A 19,160-nucleotide genomic window follows, 5' to 3' on the forward strand; every position below is an offset into this window, starting at 1 on the left:
TATGTGTGTATGTATGTATATATAGGCTAATAGGCTATCTATATAGACACATAATTTATGCTGGTTTTGGTAAACTGCATTCTTAATACCAGTATGTTGTCTTTCAATATTGCAAACTATTAATAATAATATTTATGGTATTTACCACTGTTACACTGCTACAACATGTTTATTTCTTCCTGTTTCCACTGTGCCAAATCAATCTAACAGACTAGACCAACATCCAAACAGAAAAGCGCTTGTCTTTGTCATAACAGCCAAATTTGCAGACCGGAAACGGATCCGATTTTAACTCGCGAGTGACTCCTCTAATCTTTTTTTTAACGATCTTTGGCTAAAATGTTATTTGGCGCCGAATATTGTAAGTTTTTTTTTGTGTCATTCTGCAGCGCGGGAGTTGTTGTTTGTGTGTGGATGTTGTTGCACCCTGTGCTGTAAATTAACTCACCATTAGTCTGAATTAATCACCTCTCTGATAGATAATCAGCTGAAGACGACAACATGCAGCGGAGCATCGCGTAAGTAGATCGTTTCTATGTCGCTTTCTGTTGGTGGTTAGTGTTAGTTAGATGACTGCTTGACTCTGCATCATCAACCTCCTGCTAGTTATACTGTCAGTTGTGTTCAGGGTCAAAGTCCCTACAGGAGAGCAACGTTAGCTGAACTTTAGTGTTAACTGCACTAACTGTAAGTTAACATTAGCATAAAAAACTAGTCTGCAAAGTCTGTTTGGTTCAGAAGCGTCACTTTCTGCTGCAAACAGCGGAGACAGACACCAAACTATTGTCCTGGCTTTAACGTGAACTGTACCATGCTGGCTAAACCATGACCGTTAGCTTAGCTGTATTGACACGACAAGGAAAGGTTAAAGCCAGATGTGATGATGAATACCACCATAAACACTAGCTAACATGTTACATGAGATATGCAAGATGACTTAACGTTTATAACTAACCGTTTAACTACCAGCTCAACTGTCAGCTGTCATAAATTAAAGGTCCCATATTGTAAAAAGTGAGATTTTTCATGTCTTTTATAAAATAAAGCAGGTTTAAGTGCTAGTTAAATACTGTTAAACTATCAAAACGCTCAATATACAGAGAAATACACACAGCCCGGGATTCAGAAACTGTGCGTTTGAAACCAGTTGTTAGGATTTCTGTCCATTTGTGATGTCACAAATATACAATATTTATACCATAACATGGTTTTAAACGTAAACATTCTAAATGTGTCCCAGTTTATTTCCGGTTGCAGTGTATGTAAATATCATCAACTGACAGGAAGTACACATGGACCCAAACTGTTACCTACTAACGCAATTCCGTTGAAATGCGCTAAAACGGAGCGTTTCAGACAGAGGCTGAATACAGGTATATTCAGGCTGATAGTATGAGGAAAATAAAGTTTTTTTGAACATTACAGCATGTAAACATGTTCTGGTAGAAACACAAAATACAAGTATGAACCTGAAAATTAGCATGATATGGGACCTTTAAGGCCAGATGAAAATAACACTAGCTAACGTTACATGCGATAGCAAGATGGCAATCAGCTACGCACTTAACGTTAATAACTAACGTTAACTAACCGTTTAACTACCAGCTCAACTATCAGCTGTCAGTGGCAAAACTACTGTTTTAATTACTGTATTGCTTTTTATTTGACACTGATGATGATGATGATCATGCTAATGCCATTAACTGTTCCTCATTCTCCTCCATCAGATCCTTCTTTCAGCCCAAGTGCAAGGACAAGGACAAGGACAGTCAGAAGAAAGCCACAGATGAACCTGTGAAAAAGTAAGATTATTTTTTTTTTTCAATCACGCATTTAGTGTTGTGGAGGGTTGTTAGTAAATGTATTATTGGTGTTGTCTTTTTCTGTATTTTATGTTAGGTTCATTCACAAATATAACCTGCTAAATATTTGAATTTTTTGAAGGCCTGCCTGTAGGGTCTATTTATAGGGATCTACTTAATTTAATGTATGCAGTCTTGATAGGGTAGAGGTACATTTGATTATTATTACTTATGATTTGTATACATTGATAAAGTGTTTTGCCTATTGGTAGGGATGCAAAGATACCGGATCAGATATCGGGCTGATACTGACTGAAATAGCTGGATCGTTTATTGGTGACAATAGGGCCGATCTATTAATTTGAATTCCATGTTTATATACTATATTCATTATAAACTGGAATTTTAATTCCTGTTTTAAGTTTTGACCAATTTGTTGCAGCATTAAAAAGCTTTACACCTGAATTGTATTTCCTGTTAATTTTGAAGATTTTATTTGCCAAGTTGTTGGTGTACGGTTTATAATTTAATAATAAACAACAATTCACTTAATTTGTATCTATGTATTTATTTGTTGCATTTTGTATTACGAAAGCAATGTCAAGTCAAGCCTGATGTTGCCTCACACGTAAAAGAATGATCCTAGTTTCTTCCACACAGTGAGACATACAGCTTATTAATTAAACACTGGTATCGGAACAGTACTTGGTATCGCTATCTGTATCGGGACTAAAAAAGTCGGATCGCTGCATCCCTACCTATTTTGTGAGGCGTTGTGGTATTTATTATGAAAGTTTCTATTTGATTATTGATGCTGATTTTTTTTATTTGTTAAATGTTCCACTACAGATTCATCTATAAATGTAACCTGCAATATTTGGAAATATATACTTTTTTTTTTTTTTATTCATTTTAGCCTTTGGGGCTTTAAGCATTTATTTTATAGGAATCAATCTACCCATTTAATGTTTTAGGGCACATTTATGATTGTTGCTTTACAGAGTGTTTTACTTTTCTAGCTCCATATATGACATTGGTGATTGTCATTGATAGAGTAAATTGATGTTTGGTGTTTATGCCTTTCTATTGCACGCGGGGAATTTAATGTGATTATCACAAACCATATGCCTGATTGCATCGAAACATTTGCCAAGTTAGACTTTGCAGCAGTTTGTTTGCAACTTTTGACGGATTATGTCACTTATTACAAGTGTCAGATTAGCAAAAGAATGGAGGTATCATTGCCTGTATAAATACTGAAAAAAACCTGCATTTGTACCGAGACAGTATGGCCAATATGGGTGGGAAGAGTATTATCTCCGACATCAGTAAACCATATCAGATCAGCTTAATTTTCAATAATGTTTTTGTGTTGAAACATCTTGAATATGGGCAATTATCTCTGAATCACTCTGAATCACTCTGAATCATGGATCTCTGTTGCTTAGTAAAACTTTTTGTAATCAAAAGAGATAACTTCTGTGTCTTATCTCTGAGCTGCTTTGATGTTGTGTTCATTATCTCGAGACTATCGTCTTTTAAAGTCAGTCTTAAAAGCCTCTTTAATGCTCTTGTCTTTATGTAATGATCTTTTCATCATTGCTTTGACCTCTCTTTTATGACTCTTGCCTTGATTTTATACGTCTCAGTTGTATCATCCTGTCTAGAATACTTAATATAGCTGCTTGTGTCTGTGCTTTTGAACGGCACCAAATGAACGAGGCGTATGCATGGCTTTTATTTATTTGAATTACAAAGTGTCTTGTGTCTGTGCTCGTCTCCAGACCTGCCAAAAGCCCTCTCAAGGTGCAGAACGGTGTCCAGAAAGCTGATTCACCCATCAAGAAGGTTGCCAAACGCAGCCGTCAGATCCTGGACAGCGACGATGACGAGGCGCCGGTCATCAAAGAGCAAGTCGCTACCAAGGGACAAGGAGACAAAGAAGCTGCTGGTAAAACGGAAAAGGTAAAAGGCACTTTACGCTCCCTAATTACACTCATTAATTGAAAATGAATCACGCATTTTTTATCTGTTCAAAATGTACCTTAAAGGGAGATTTGTCAAGTATTTAATACTCTTATCAACATGGGAGTGGACAAATATGCTGCTTTATGCAAATGTATGTATATATTTATTACTGGAAATCAATTAACAACACAAAACAATGATAAATATTGTCCAGAAACCCTCACAGGTACTGCATTTAGTATAAAAAATATGCTTAAATCATAACATGGCAAACTGCAGCCCAACAGGCAACAACAGCTGTCAGTGTGTCAGTGTGCTGACTTGACTATGACTTGCCCCAAACTGCATGTGATTATCATAAAGTGGGCATGTCTGTAAAGGGGAGACTCGTGGGTACCCAGAGAACCCATTTTCATTCACATATCTTGAGGTCAGAGGTCAAGAGACCCCTTTGAAAATGAAGATGACAGTTTTTTCTCACCAAATTTAGCATAAGTTTGCAGCGTTATTTAGACTCCTTCGCGACAAGCTAGTATGACATGATTCTTGAGTTTTTCTAGTTTCATATGATGCCAAATGAGCCCACTACAACCTCAGAAAGATTGATTGCGTTAAAGTGGTAGTAGGCAGAATACTTTTGGCATCATTGGGCAAAAAATCCATAATAACCTTTCAGCATATTGTAATCTAAGTGTTCTGAGAGAAAACTAGACTTCTGCTCCTCCTCGTAGCTCTGTTTTCAGACTTTAAAAAAATCTAGCCCATGATGGGAGACTTTGACAAATCACAGGTCATTTCAGAGAGAAAGCGTTCCTATTGGCTGTGCTCCGGTCATGTAACCTGTAATTGGCGTTCAAGCCATCTCAACCTGATCTCAACATGGCTGCTGGGTCACAAACTTTCTAATTTTAACAGCTAAACAGTGCACTATAAGATGATTCTGAAAACATTTGAGGCGAGAAACAGGCATTAACGTAACTGCCTAGTTTGACCGTTGATTGACAGCCGGCTCTCATACACAGCAGACGGACAGCAGACCTCCGATCAGCTCTTACTGCTTGTTTTCCTCCGGTCTGTGAAATCTTGCACATGCCGTTAGGAGCACCGGAGGACACAGAGGCACATGATTTTTTCAGGTTACCTGTTTCTTGTACTACTGTCACAATATAGCGCCCATCTATAGAGATAACTTTTTTTTAATCTTATTTGCTCCAGTCTCGCCTACTTCAGCTTTAATGCGTTAAAGAAATTAGTGGCATTAAAACAAATTTGCGTTAACGTGTTACTATCTCGTTAACTTTGACAGCCCTGCTTATGTAATAACTATAAAAGGTGAATTACCATTAGGCTTCCTTTGTCCTTGTAAACATGTGTAACCATCAAACGTTCTAATTCCACATCGACTGTCAGAGCTCCTGTAGGCGTATCATTGCCTGTTGTTTATTCATTGGTGGAAAAAAAACACTGTTACACAAAGATGGTAATTGTATGGTGAATCACCATGTTGAATGCATTTGTCAATAAGCCACATAATGAAAAGACCTGATTATCGGCTCTGGCTGTCGCTCAACCACCTGTTGTTTGATAAACGCTTCTCTTTACTGCCCCGTTCGTTCTCTTTGTAATATGTCAGTAATTATTCATTATTTGTTCTTGTGAGGGGAGAGATTGTGATGGCTACATGGTGTTTGTCAGCATGACCCACCCCGCTTTACTCGCATATGGTTACAATTATTGAATATGTTTTGTGACAAGGTGCTAATACATGCACTCTTGTAGGGTTGGCCACAGAGCACCTCCACCAGAGATAAATGTAGGGCAGCAACTAATGATTATTTTCATTAGTGATTCATCTTTTGTTATTTTTTTTGTTATTAATTGTTGGCCTATAAAATGTAAAACAACATTTTCCAGGTCGGTATCAGTAACCAGGAATAGAGGAGAATTAGAGGGCCTAATCACAAGTTTCCAGATCCAAGCAGAGAGAATGTAACTGACAGATGTAACGGATGAGAAATTCCGACATTAGAGTCTGTAGGAGGGAAATAGTCTCAAGCCCAAATTATAAGAGTATAAGCCTTTGATTATACTTTCCGTGACTGTGAGTACGCTGGCGTCTGCGTGATGTAAATTTCATCATAAGAGGGTGTACGTATAGGCTCTGTACGGACGTCCACACACCGCCAGTTTGTAGTGACTGCGTAGTGATATATTGCGCCTTTTGTGGAGCATGGGACAAATCTTCAATCAATCAAAAGAGGTTCCATGGACTAGTTTGTGTCGGTTATGAGATCCTTGATATGAAAAAGTTTGGAAACTATTGCAGTATTTATTGGTTATTATTATGTGAAAATAAATACATTAAAGATCAGTATCACTGCAATTTTGAATCATATTTTTGTTTATTTTTCCCCTAAACTAATTGTTTTTTAATTAGCTGTGCTAATTGATCTTTAATGTCCCCCCTGGTTGGGAATCACTGCTTTAAAGAACAACTTTACTGTGAGACCCACCAACTAGTTTCCGCTTGTGACCTTCATCGGGGTCATCCTCATGAGCTATGAGCAGGGTCATCCTCATCCGCTAGACTTATGACCCCCTAAACACAAACTACATGTACATACCCCCCTCCTCTGTCGCAGTGCTCAGGAAGTACTGCATCGTTATTAATGGTTTATAAGGGATTGTGAAGCTTTTAGTTCATGCAAGAACAACCCTACAACGATGATTAATTGGGACTATGGAGACATTTCATGTGCAGTCCTCAACGCTGACTTTTAGCGGTGGTTGCCAGCCTGCCTGCTATAGAGTTCCCTGCCGCCTCCTGTGATTTTTTTTCTTCTTCTTATAGCAGCCCTCTCTAAACGATGCGCTTCATTGAACAACAAACTTGTTTCCTCACTGATGGAGGTGTGTGTCGTTCAGGGTTTGCAGTGTTGTTTTCCAACACTTGCTGAGATACTTTGCACTCATAGATTTTGTTGAGGTTTCTGCTTTTCTGTATTTTTTTTTTAGGCCATCGTCTGGCTTTTTAAAGTCCATATAATCTTGTCGGTTATACTCTTGTTTTCCTCGGCAGAAAATGCCACGTCGAGGTGATACACAGTCCACAGTGATCTGATGTTTTGACAGCTGGACAACTGTTATTGTCACTCTCCTGGGATTTCAATGTCAGCTGTAGATGAAATAGTCAAGATGTTAATGTAATTTAAAAAAAAGAAATCACCTCAAAACGCAGTAATTCCAGCCATTAAAGCCTTTGTTTATGCTGCCTCCTGTCACAGTGATAACCAATACCAACACTGCTTGTCTTTTTTTTTCAGAAGGATGATGTCTTTAAGGCAGTTCCCACCCCCATGTCTCCTCCACCTGCCCCAGCCACCCCTGTGACCCCCGCCACTCCAGCCACCCCGGCCTCTACGGCTTCACCTGGGACCCCCAGCACTCCAAAATCCACCTCCCCCTCTGAGATCATTAAACGCAAGACTGGTCAGTATCTGATCAGATTTGATCTATTCGTTCTTTATTTGTTTCCTAGTAGGGATGTCACGATACCAGAAATTTAGCAGTCGATACCAATACCAGTGAAATTCCACGATTCTCGATATATCCAATTCGATACCACGGTAAAAAACAAACTCCTTTATAATCGTTTGCGTACTGGTTTTTGTTAGAAAGTCAAACAGGTCATAATTCCCTCTCTATTATGTTTTTTATATTGCTGTGAAAACATCTCCTTCAAACAACTGGAGTTATTCAGGTTTCTCAACCAAAAACTACATTTTACAAGATAACATTTGAGCACATCATGATAACGTTAGAATTTACCTTTGCTCAATACTCATACTGAATGGAGCCTGAACGCATCGTAATGTTAATCAATGGCACTTCCTGTTAACATTAGCTGTTAGCTCCGTGCAGGATTGTGCTTCTCACCAGCTGCCCATTTCCAACACGGATTTGTGTTTCACAAATCACGCCGCTACTCTCGAGCCTCCCCGGTAGAGTACTGTCATGTTTTCAGAATTTTGGCATCATCTTGGTACCGAAGTATCTGTTCTCGTGACATCCCTCGTTCCCTAGTCATACTCTAAATCTGTGGTGCTCAACTTTTTCCTCCAAAATTGCAGCACTTTCGAACTTTGACACCAGCTGAGGATTGATAGTTTTTGTGCCTCAAGCTATTTTACTTGATTACTTATTAGCAGGAGCCTAATGTCTCCAAATACTCATTATTTCAAAATGAGGGAAAAACAATACATCTATCACAAAGTGAATGCATGAGAGGTTTGTTCACCAGAAACAGTGAAGCACCCTCTTGTTTCATTTATCTCTTGACTCTCTGGAAAGGGTCTCAACCTTTTATACTGACAACCAGTAGACTCTATTGTGTTGCATTATTTGTCATTTATCTCATCTGCTGAACCACAAATGCTCACTCTTCAAGCCTATATAATTATTTTTTCTGCGTGTGTTTGCATTGTGATAATGTTATTATTGTCTTGCGATCATCATTTCTGCTGACTGGGCTTTAATGGAACCAGCGGAGCAGGTCGTGTTGTTATTGTAGCTGATTGTCGATCTTCATTTGGTTCCTTTGTGGTTTGCAGGCTTTGTTAACTTTCTTTTTAAAAAAATAGCATGAACATATGTAGTGTTTATTGTGCAATGCTTTTAAGAGTGGAGGAGTGCTGCTGCCGCTGTTTTCTCTGACAAACATGTTCATTATCTGTGAATTTTAAATACGCAGCATGTGTAACTATCTGCATTTAACATAAAATAGAATGGCCAAGTGATTTGAAGTGGCGCTTTGTACTCGCTGTACTTTTCATGTCACACCAGAAATGTAGAATTTAAGCTACTTAGAGCTACACAGATTTCTAGTATCGCAGCTTTGCTTTCATTCGGTAAGCACCTCCTTTTCTCACTTTGTTTCCTTCATCCTACTTTTGCAGGAGGAAAAGCGGCTCATTCTCTTTTCATCATCCCATTCTCTTTGTGTTTGTTGACTGCAGTGTTTGCTTTCAGCAGTGGTGCGTTGCCACAGTAAGAGCCCCACCACCACCACCACCACTAGAGAAAACATCACATTAAAGTAACACTAATTTGTCCAGAAATTGCATTCTTAATGTCCTGGGTTAATGCTTTCATTATTATATCTAGAAGTAAAACATCAGCAGTGCTACCTGTGCTAGAACCCTAACAAGGACCAAAACAGAGGCGGGTGTTGATCCAAAACTAAAATTACCCTCAAGCACCACTGCTGCATAAAATTACAGGGGAAATTACACTGGAACTCTAAGCTGCTGTGCTGCATAATATCTTTCAGGATGGAATTAGTGTTTTCATTAGCAAAGTACGTATCTGTGATTCTCTTTTTTTTTTTGTTGCCCTACATCTGCAGTAAGAGAGCAGACTCATCCTGTTTTCATCTCCACATCCTTGTTCTGTTTGATCACGCTGTGATTCCAGTTGGGATACCTCTCACTTCCTTTTTTTTTTCTTCCTCTCCCTCTCCCTCCTCCTTTTTAATTTAATGCCTGTCCTGACGTGTGCAGCGAGGAAGATGTTCCCCAAGAGGAAGCTTGATGAGAGCAAGAGCGCCAGTGAGAGTCAGAAAGACGAGGCCGGGGCCGAGGAGGAGCAGGGTCAGCAAAACAAACGACCCCGTGTGGAGAGCAGCGCCAGCAGCAGCGCAGGTACGCCTTCACCTCTGCTATGAGTCTGATAACCGAGCACAGCTCCTGCACAGGTCTGGAAAGGTCTCGGTGAGAATGGAGACTTTCTAGGATTGTCAGAGTTGGGAAGGTAAACAATAATAAAGAACGGCACATTTTGTATTTTTCTTATTTCCAAATTGAAATAAGAAAAACAAACAATAGGAGAGACAGAATCCATGAAAATAATGTCAAAGTTAACGCGATGATAACGCAGGCTCAGTTGTAAAGCTAGAGTGATGATCCCATAGCATATGAAACTATAAAACCTCAGGAATCCATTGGTACCAACCATGTCATACTAGCTTGTCGGGGAGGAGGCTAAATAACGCTGCAAACTTGGGCTAAATTCTGGCAAGGAAAAACTGGCATGTCCATTTTCAAAGGGGTCCCTTGACCTCCGACCTCAAGATATGTGAATGTAAATGGGTTCTATGGGTACCCACGAGTCTCCCCCTTACAGACATGCCCACTTTATGATAATCACATGCAGTTTGGGGCAAGTCATAGTCAAGTCAGCACACTGACAGCTGTTGTTGCCTGTTGGGCTGCAGTTTGCCATGTTATGATTTGAGCATATTTTTTATGCTAAATGCAGTACCTGTGAGGGTTTCTGGACTATATTTGTCATTGTTTTGTGTTGTTAGTTGATTTATATTTGTCCATTCCCATGTTAATGGTATTAGAGTATTGAATACTTAAAATAAATCTCCCTTTAAGGAACATTTTGAACAGATAAAAGAATTTGCGATTAATTTGCGATTAATCACAATTAACTAAAGACAATTATGCAATTAATAACGATTCAATATTTAAATTGATTGACAGCCCTAGTTTTACAATATCAGTGCAATTCTTGCCAGTACTAGCTACGCCATAAATGTCCCATCAACATAGTTCCTTCATCACTGCAACACTGACACTTTGCTCACGCCATTCATATTCAGATATTTACTGTGTGTACAAAACCTAAGGACATAATGTTGTGGGTCTCCCTCTGCATGGTGTTGTATAGTGGACAAGGACCACACTGTCTGTCAGCACTGTATTGCAGGGCACCGGCTTAACTTGCCTACAATTGTTGTAGATAAACAAAGCATTCACAGGGTTACTCTCCGTAACCTCCCCGGAAAAAGTCCAGAATGAAAAGAAGAAAATAAAACAGCCGATAAAGATCCTGCTAAACACGAAACATGGGAGAAAATGAGATTGAGTAAATATACTAACAAATACTTTGGGAAGCACAGAAGAATTTGGATATATACAACACTGACTCTGTCAACATCTATCCTTCAAAATATAAGTCTCTGTTAAATCCACATATGATTTTACAGGAATTTATAATACCCTGTTCATAAAAAGATCCAGAACAAAGATCAAATTGTGGAAAATGTTTTTCATTAAATAGTATCCTTGAACTTGTAAAAGTACCACTTGCATGCCGGATAAAGGGCAACGTGCACTGGTGTGATGTTTGACGCTTCTAAAAACACCCATGCCCATTGTTTTCTGTGAAAGCCCACACTGGTGTCAACCTGACAGAAAAGCAATTTTTATCACATTCACTCCCCAGATCGGTACATCCCAGCTACTGTACCTCGACTGCTTTGTTTGTCTGTATGACACTTTGATGCATGCTCTGTGCATCGGTAGATTCTGAAATAGAGCTGAAACAATTAGTTAATTAATTGCTTAGTTAATCAACACAAAATTTATCGGCAACACATTTTATAAGCAATTAATTGTTTAAGTCAATTATCGAGCAAAAAGGGCAAATGTTCTTTGGTTCCAGCTTCCCAGATGTGAGGATTTTCTGCTTTTCTCTTTGTTGAATTCTAAATTAGCAGACGAAACAAGTAATTTTGGGCTCTGGGAAATTGTGACAAGCATTTTTTCTTGATTGCCTGGATGAATAGGGAAAAAAAAACGCTATTTGCAGCCCTAACGTCTGATGTGTGTTATCCAGAAAATAATGGTGGGTCGGCCTAAGTTACGTAGTCACGAGGCCATAAGCCTGCAGATAAAGAGAGAGAGAACCTGAACATAAACAGCCCAAGGTTAAAAAAAAAAATGAATGGTCAGATCTCATCAGTCATTCATTATAATAATAGCTGCCAGGTTTCTGAAAAAGCACCTGGCAAATGCTGGTCAATTGTCGGTAGAGGCAGGTAAAATCGTCATGCCATCCGTCACTTTGGCTGACAGGGAAAATACTAGAGATGGGAATCGATAATTGGTTCCCGTTTAGAACCGGTTCCTAGTTGTCTGATTCATTGGAATCGCAAACCTCCGTTGTGACTATCGATTCCTCTTATCGATGCTTTCACACAGTTACGCATGCACAATGACGTCAACGGCATACGCATGCTGTCTCATGTTTCAGTTTGTTTGGGACCGAAGTCATGGCGGCGGAGAGAAAATAAGCGTGATGGTAATACACATGAGGGGACGCACCCTATTTTTTCTCTGATAATGCTACATTGTGAACAACAAATCGGTGTTGAACTCGTCAGGAGGAGAGTTATTAACGTGAGCTGTTAGCAGCCGGTGGGCAGCGCAGTCCTGCTTGGCTAAATAACGGAGCTACTAACGTTAACAGAGGTTGCATCGAGTCACATTATTATGATGCATTCAACGTTATCATGATGTGCTCAAAAGTAATCTTGGAAAATCCAGTTGTTTTGAAGGAGATGTTTTCACAGCAATATAAAATAGATATTAGAGAGGGAATTATGACCTGCTTATCCTCCTAACACTAGCTCTAAGCAGCTTATGATACATAATTAATACTACTAATGCCAAGATTTCCTTTAATCAAAGCAAATATTTAAATGAAAATACAGTCATGTATTCATAATCATTTGAACTGTGTGTTTTTATCCAAATAACCACTATAGATCTATAGATGAAAATAAAAAAGTACATTACTGTGTACAGTATCCTCCCAACCCCCCGAAAAATAGGGCTCCCCGGAATTTGAACACTGGAATTGACCATGCATGTAATGTGTTTTTTTGTGTAAAATATATTGAACAATGAATCAGATCTAAAAGGTTATTCCCTCATTTAGTGCATAGCTTTCAAAAGTGTCAGATAACATTTCTGAGTGGCAGTCAAAAAGAAATACTTGCCTGCCACAGTGGCAGGCAGTGAAAAAAGTTAATTTCTTGCTGCCATCCATCGATCAACACGCCACTACAAAGTGTCAAAACCCTCCGAAATTCAACTTTCTCCATCCACAACTCCATGTCTTGAACAAAACTAAGCAAACTGTAGGAACCTCGCTCTGTGACAAGGTTTTACTTTCACTCCCTTTGCCAGTGTTTTTTTACCATCATTGAGAAGTAATGAAATTCACACCATCCACCAGAGCCGCTTTGCCTGATTTGTTAGTCTACGTTTTTTCATGTCTTATTCAGGGTGGAATTACAGAGTGTAATTGTGTGTGCAAAAGCAGGCTTTAACATTTTTGTTCAGCAAAATTCTAGTTTTGCCACAGTCGGCTCCTCTTAACCCATTATTTTTAAGCAGCATATGTATATACAGAAGCACAGCAGACAGGAAAAATGGCCCCCTCTCTCTTAAAATTGGCTGGTGAAGTACCAAAAGTGACTGTTGGATTCACCAGTCCAGTCCAGCAGCTATTTTAACCTGTGGATGAGGAAATTAAAGTTTCATGTAGTCTGTCTCCTCACCCAGCCGGTATCATGACCCCAGCTCTGTCTGCTGAGACTCGGTGCTACAGGTTTGTCAATAGTAATTCTCCCTTAACCTGACTCTCGGGTGAAAGCGAAACCTCAAAGATATAACCCGCGGCATTTATTGAAGAAGGCTGTTATGTTGAAAAACCATCTTCAAACATGGGCTCGCAATAAAACTGAGGGTTGCCCTCAGTAAACCTGCTGGCATTTATCTCTTTCAATGACTCCGCTTCCTTTCTGTCTCACCCTGCGTAGGGAACGCCGATGAACCCATGGAGCAGGGAGCAAAGGAAGAAAGAGTTGAAAAGGCGGTGGCCGAGGCTAACAGCCCAGATGAGTTGGAGGTGGAGAAGACGAAGAAGAAAGAGGAGGGAGAGGAGGCCGAGGAGGAGCGGGTGAAGAGCGAGAGCTCTGATGAGGAAGAAAAGAACGCTGAGGGGGCGGAAAAGAAAAATGAAGCAAAGGAGAAGACGGATGATGAGAAAGGGCCCGCCGATGCCAAGAAGAAGAAGAAGAAGAAGAAGGAGGAGGAGGAGGAGGTGGTTGAAAAGGACACGCGAGAGGGAGAAGGGAGCCCAAAAAGTCAAACGGCGAGAAAGCAAAAAGAAGCAAAAGAGCAGAAAGATAAGGAGCTGCCCAAGAAAGCCCCCATCAGCAGTTTCTTTGGTGAGGAGCAATTTGCATAGCTCTGTGCTTGCACAAAAAAAAAGTGTCCGTAAATGTGCTCTGCTTTTATCAGTTGGGGAAAGACAGCAAAATATTTCCCTGCCCCTGATGCTCCACCTTCACCTTACCTGTTATTTATTTCTTTTTATTCAATAGCTCCGAGAAAAGCCACAGTGAAGACGGAGAAGCCAGAGAAGAATGAAGGGGAGAAAAAGACGAGTGCAGAGAGGAAGACTTCCGCGGAGGAGAGCAAAGACACAAAAGGGTAAGACAAAGTACAACAGGAAGTTACAGACGGCTCAGGATAGGCCGGACGCCTCACCTGCTTGTTTGTATTCTCGTCCGTCTCACCTGTCCGACACACTGAACTCTTAACTTATCTACGTGTTGCACTATTCAGCTAAACTTAACCTCTGACCCCTTAATGTAACATGCATGCTTGTGGCAAAGGGAGATGATGGGACACTAATTTGACACTGTGGAGGTGAAGTAGGGCTGCTATTGAGTTATTTTTTATTATTGATTATGTGATTATACTTGATTATCTTTTAGGGCTGCCCCCTCTTAGTGTATTTGTCGACTAATCGGTCATTTTGGTCTTACTTGACTAAAATGTCTTTACTCGATTAGTCGCTTTTTTTTCATGCTGAATGACTTATTTCTAAGAAACTTATGTGCGCATCTCTGGTAAACACAAGATTGAAAGTGGTGCTTTACAGATCTGTTGATTAATCAACTAATCGTGTCAGTGTTAGTAGACTAAGAGTTTCTTTGATCGAGGACAGCCCTAATGATTGATTACTGCCAGGGAGGTTATGTTTTTGATCCATTTTGTTTGTCTGTACCTTTTTTAATTAATCTTGTACATTGTGTTAACTCACATGTTGCATTTTTCTGCACGGCAATAACTTCCATGCTCACACTGAACAATTTTGTCCATTCGTGAATTCCAGTATAATGTAATTTAAGCAAGATGGCTATACATACAACAATGTTGACAAAACGAGTGAGGCGGCGTTACGTTGTGCAATTCTACTTAGTAAGGAAAGGAAGAAGAAAACAAAAGACTATGGAGCCACAGGTGGCTGTGTGAACTGCGAACTATAGTTTTATTTATAATACAGCATAATATTTAGCCACAACATGTGAGATTATACTCCAATAATATTAAAACTAATATTAGACTGCAAACTTTTGGGGACAGAGCTTTCAGTGTGACAGCCCCCACCCTCTGGAACTCTCTCCCCATAGAGCTCCGCAACGCACCATCTCTGGACACCTTCAAAAGACTTCTCAAAACCCACCTCTTCACCAAGACCTATGGCCTCTAGCTACTGCTATGTTCCATTGTTGTGTTTATTTATGTCTTTGTTAAGTGTCCTTGGGTTTCTTGAAAGGCGCTATATAAATCCAAGTTATTATTATTTATAAAAAAAAAAAAAATCGAATAGTTTATGCGACTATTCGTCCCATCTTAAAAAAATATATATTTCCCTTGTATTAATCGTTGTAGGCGCTGCCTGGTAGTACCGTTACTACCGGTAAAACGTGTGTGGCACGTTCAGTTCAGCTCTTTTCTGTTAGCGCAGGGATGTGTGTGTGTGTGTGCCGCTTGCACAAAGCCCCGTGCTCCCTCCATAGGAGGAAGGAGAGTTGGGTACCCGGAGGCGCACGGCAGGCGACCAAGTTGAGGCCGCCGTGCCGCACTTTATTTGAGGTCCCGAATGGCTGGCCAGGCCCGTTGGCACCGGACCACCCTCCGTGGGAAGACCACACGCACCGCCGCGAGCGCAACCCATTGTCGTGTTCGCGTGCAAGCGGTGTCGCGCTCCTAGTAGTTTCAGCAGGTAGATCAGCTGTTCCAGCACCTGAGCATATCGTCATTCAAACCCGACAGAAACTAAATAAAACTCACCAAAACCGTCTTGGTTTGTCTTTCCACCGGCCTCCTCCACTGTTCCAACAATATGGTTGAATAATCGAATAATAATCGAATAATACCTAGTGATTTTTGAACAGTATTTTTGCTTGGAATGCACATCCCTAGTAGGCAGTAGGGATGGGTTGTGATTAGAGAGAGATCTGTCTATCACTGTGTGTAGGAGAATTTTGTTGCCTCAGCTAAGGTATGCGTTTTCTGCCAATCCTTTTCTGTATTCATCATTATTATTATTATTATTATTATTATGACTACACATTATCTGAGTCTTTCTTACATAAAGCAGTGCTTTTACTACATGTAAATAAACCAGCAGCAGAGGCAGTGTATTACAGTTTTTGTCACTTTGAGGTCAGCCACAAACTATTTTTAGCTCTAGAAGAGAAGAAATGCATTTTTCATCTGCCTATTTATTTTTTAAGAACTGCCTTGTGTGCGACAGGAGTGATAGGCAAAGCATACAAAAGAAAGTTCACAGATATAGTACATCCTTGTAATGAATTAGGCTTAGACTTTTTTTGTTCCACCTTGTGTGAGGAAAATAAACACATGCATGTACTGCAGTAAACTGTTCACTTTTAACCACATTAATCAGTGTGTTTTTTTTTTTTTGCAAGAATAAATGATTATATAATATTGCTGACGTGGGAAACGCTCTTCTATTACATAGTTTATCTTGATAAATACTTGAGTAGTTTTCTTTCGAGATGAACTTTACTCTAGTTCTTCTTCCTCCAGTGTGAAGTAACCAGTGAAGCTTTCTCCCAAAACACTCATTACATTTCAAAGTATCTCATTGTTATGATAATAGTGTGCACGACTTTCTGTCTACAAAGAGATCTGAGCTGCTTCAGTGACTGTAACAGCTGTCACCTTTATTCTGTCAGACTCCTAATTTGCTCTGTTTCCTCGTTATGTTCTTCCTCAGCGAGTCACCCTCAGGAGAAACGGACTACAATCCGACCAGGCCCAACTACCATCCTGTGGACCACGCCTGCTGGAAACAGGGCCAAAAGTAAGTCCAGCCCACTTTTACTCAGCCTACTCACCTCTCATGTCAGCGACCTTATGCAGAAAGGTCGGTGATCTATGGTTCAAAGTGGCTGTGACAGTTTGCAATCTCGTGGACTTTGATAGATTTTCGGGGAAAGTCGTAGTGTGTGAGGATGTTAAGAAGTCACCATATGTATTTTATTACTTATTTCTAGGGCTGCATATAACGACCTCTAGTAGAAACGAGTCTGGTTTCCTTCTGTGCAACCTTGCAGAGTCAAACATTAAAAAAACTCGGGAAGAAATTAAATTTTCAGACCAGGGAAAGAACCTGGACTCGCTAATGGAAAGTCATGGAAAAATCATGAAATTTTACATCAAGGCCGCGGTGCAAGTCCAAGCTGCTTAGACTCAGGTCAGCTACTGTGTACAGTGATGTGTTTTAACCCGCTGTGAGTACCAGATGAGTGAAGTTTACTGCTTCTGGACAGTTGAAGCTACATGTCAGTCACAGAAAAAGTCACAGGATTCACTTTTATATTATTTTCTGTAATTGAATAAACATTTTGTCTCTCAGATTTGAAAAACAAAACCCATCTTCTTCAGTATATTTTAAGTTGCAACAGATAAAGCTTTTGTTTCTACTCGCACAACGAGCACGCACAAATGCGTTTATGCTCAAAGCGATTACATTTTATGGTTTATTACAGTAAATATATTACATATTGGTCCTCCATGCCACAGCCCCGGATCGGACCGGAATTCTGAATTTTCCCATGAGGAGTCGAACTTGACTCAGCAGCTGCTCCACCAAAACTCGGAGGAGCGGCTTTTCACTAAAATGAGAATAGCTGGTCCACCTTAAAGGTCGGTCCACCTTAGGTGAGCCTGGGCCGAAGTTGTTACTAACGTTGGGGCTAACCCCTTTCACTTTCATCAGCAGTTGGCAAGCAACACACAGGAACTTGGCTCAGGTCTTGAGGAGTTGTAGCATTTATTCACAGACAAATAAACTGTACACACACTGCACTGCTACGTGTGTGTTCGCTTAAAGGGAACCAATCTAAACGCCAATAGTGTCATTGTTCTATAGCCATTAGATTGTGCAATTAACATTTACTTCATCCTGATATGTTAAAGCTATTGCTATTGCATTTAAATCTCCTGGTTCATCTGAGCAAAGATCTACAGAAAATGTCTTTTTTGGAGGCTTTTGTTATAAAATCCCTTTTCCCCCCCTGATATGGAGCGTAATAGATTTTTTTTCTGCATATCAAATGTAAGGACGCAATTTTCCCACCACGGCCGCTCTGACCTTTGTCCTCCCCGCTGTTGCTTTAATGAAATTTTAAAACCCTCAATCAAAGCTCATTCTACTGTTGCACTAATTGCTCGCTGCTCCGAACAGCTGAGTCAGTTAAACGCTGTGAATTTAAAAATCTGTCAGTGTGAACGCTTCGCCTGCTAACTATCTGCTCATCACTCTCCAGAGTGCCGTACTTGGCGGTGGCTCGCACCTTTGAGAAGATTGAAGACGACTCTGGCAGGTAAGCCCCTCCATATGGAGGAAAAGGTGTTTTTGTTTTTTTTCCCCCTGTAAAGAGGTAAACACCATTTGGGAGAAAATGATCGCTACTCTGTTCAAAGGATATAGTATATACCAAAACATTTTTTGCAAAAATTACCACTCAGGCTTCCTGCTGGGACTTTCTGGGATATAATTAGTGTGTTCCAGCTGGAGAAAGTGAGGAAATTGCATTAATTTGGGGATGGCAGGGAACATGAAATGAAATTTTACAATTGGGTCACTTTCTTTCTAGGAATGCTCACAAATGTATTTCAACAAACTTTTTTCACACTTGATTATGGTTTACAGCTTTTATTCTCCGGAAACTTGGCTGCTGAAAATGACAAGAAACCAACAAGAAATACAGTTTTTGTTGAAGGAAATGCATGTGACTCTTAGCTTTAAGAATCCAGATCACACATTTCAAAGGATAATTCGTAACTGAAGCCTCTCGCCAACAAATTAAAAACACCTTTACAGACTTCCTTTTCTATCTTTTGAGGATATTGAATGACCGGCGTTCCGGTGATGACTTGTATTTTTCCCCACCCACTCCAATTGATGTATAGCATTTCATAAATGAACTGTTCATCTGCCTTCCCAGCTTCCATTTCCGATTAAAACCTCCAGACAAATCTCATTTCCCGCCTCCCAGTATTTACAGGATGGCTTTAAAATTCGTTTAACTCGTCCTCCTTGTCTCAAAGCAATCCTGTTGTCATTTCCCAGGCTGAGAAACATCGAGACGCTGTCGAACCTGCTCCGCTCCGTGCTGCTGCTCTCTCCAGGTAAATGGTATTTTATCTC

The 19,160-nt window shown here is 40.0% G+C and overlaps 1 protein-coding gene across 1 annotated transcript in view; it reads left to right on the forward strand.

The window, feature by feature from the left end:
• The first annotated feature begins 224 nt into the window (after positions 1 to 224).
• The window catches only part of lig1 (ligase I, DNA, ATP-dependent), a 60,261-nt gene continuing 41,325 nt past the window's right edge, over positions 225 to 19,160 (forward strand). The window contains exons 1-10 of the mRNA XM_037787810.1: positions 225 to 518; positions 1,728 to 1,802; positions 3,587 to 3,767; positions 7,094 to 7,259; positions 9,329 to 9,469; positions 13,444 to 13,854; positions 14,011 to 14,119; positions 16,722 to 16,808; positions 18,277 to 18,333; positions 19,083 to 19,141. Of these exons, the coding sequence (XP_037643738.1) occupies positions 502 to 518; positions 1,728 to 1,802; positions 3,587 to 3,767; positions 7,094 to 7,259; positions 9,329 to 9,469; positions 13,444 to 13,854; positions 14,011 to 14,119; positions 16,722 to 16,808; positions 18,277 to 18,333; positions 19,083 to 19,141 (1,303 nt within the window). The 5' untranslated portion in view covers positions 225 to 501. The remainder of the gene's footprint in view (positions 519 to 1,727; positions 1,803 to 3,586; positions 3,768 to 7,093; positions 7,260 to 9,328; positions 9,470 to 13,443; positions 13,855 to 14,010; positions 14,120 to 16,721; positions 16,809 to 18,276; positions 18,334 to 19,082; positions 19,142 to 19,160) is intronic.

The sequence above is a fragment of the Sebastes umbrosus genome, chromosome 12 (genome assembly GCF_015220745.1).
Source record: "Sebastes umbrosus isolate fSebUmb1 chromosome 12, fSebUmb1.pri, whole genome shotgun sequence".
NCBI lineage: Eukaryota > Metazoa > Chordata > Actinopteri > Perciformes > Sebastidae > Sebastes > Sebastes umbrosus.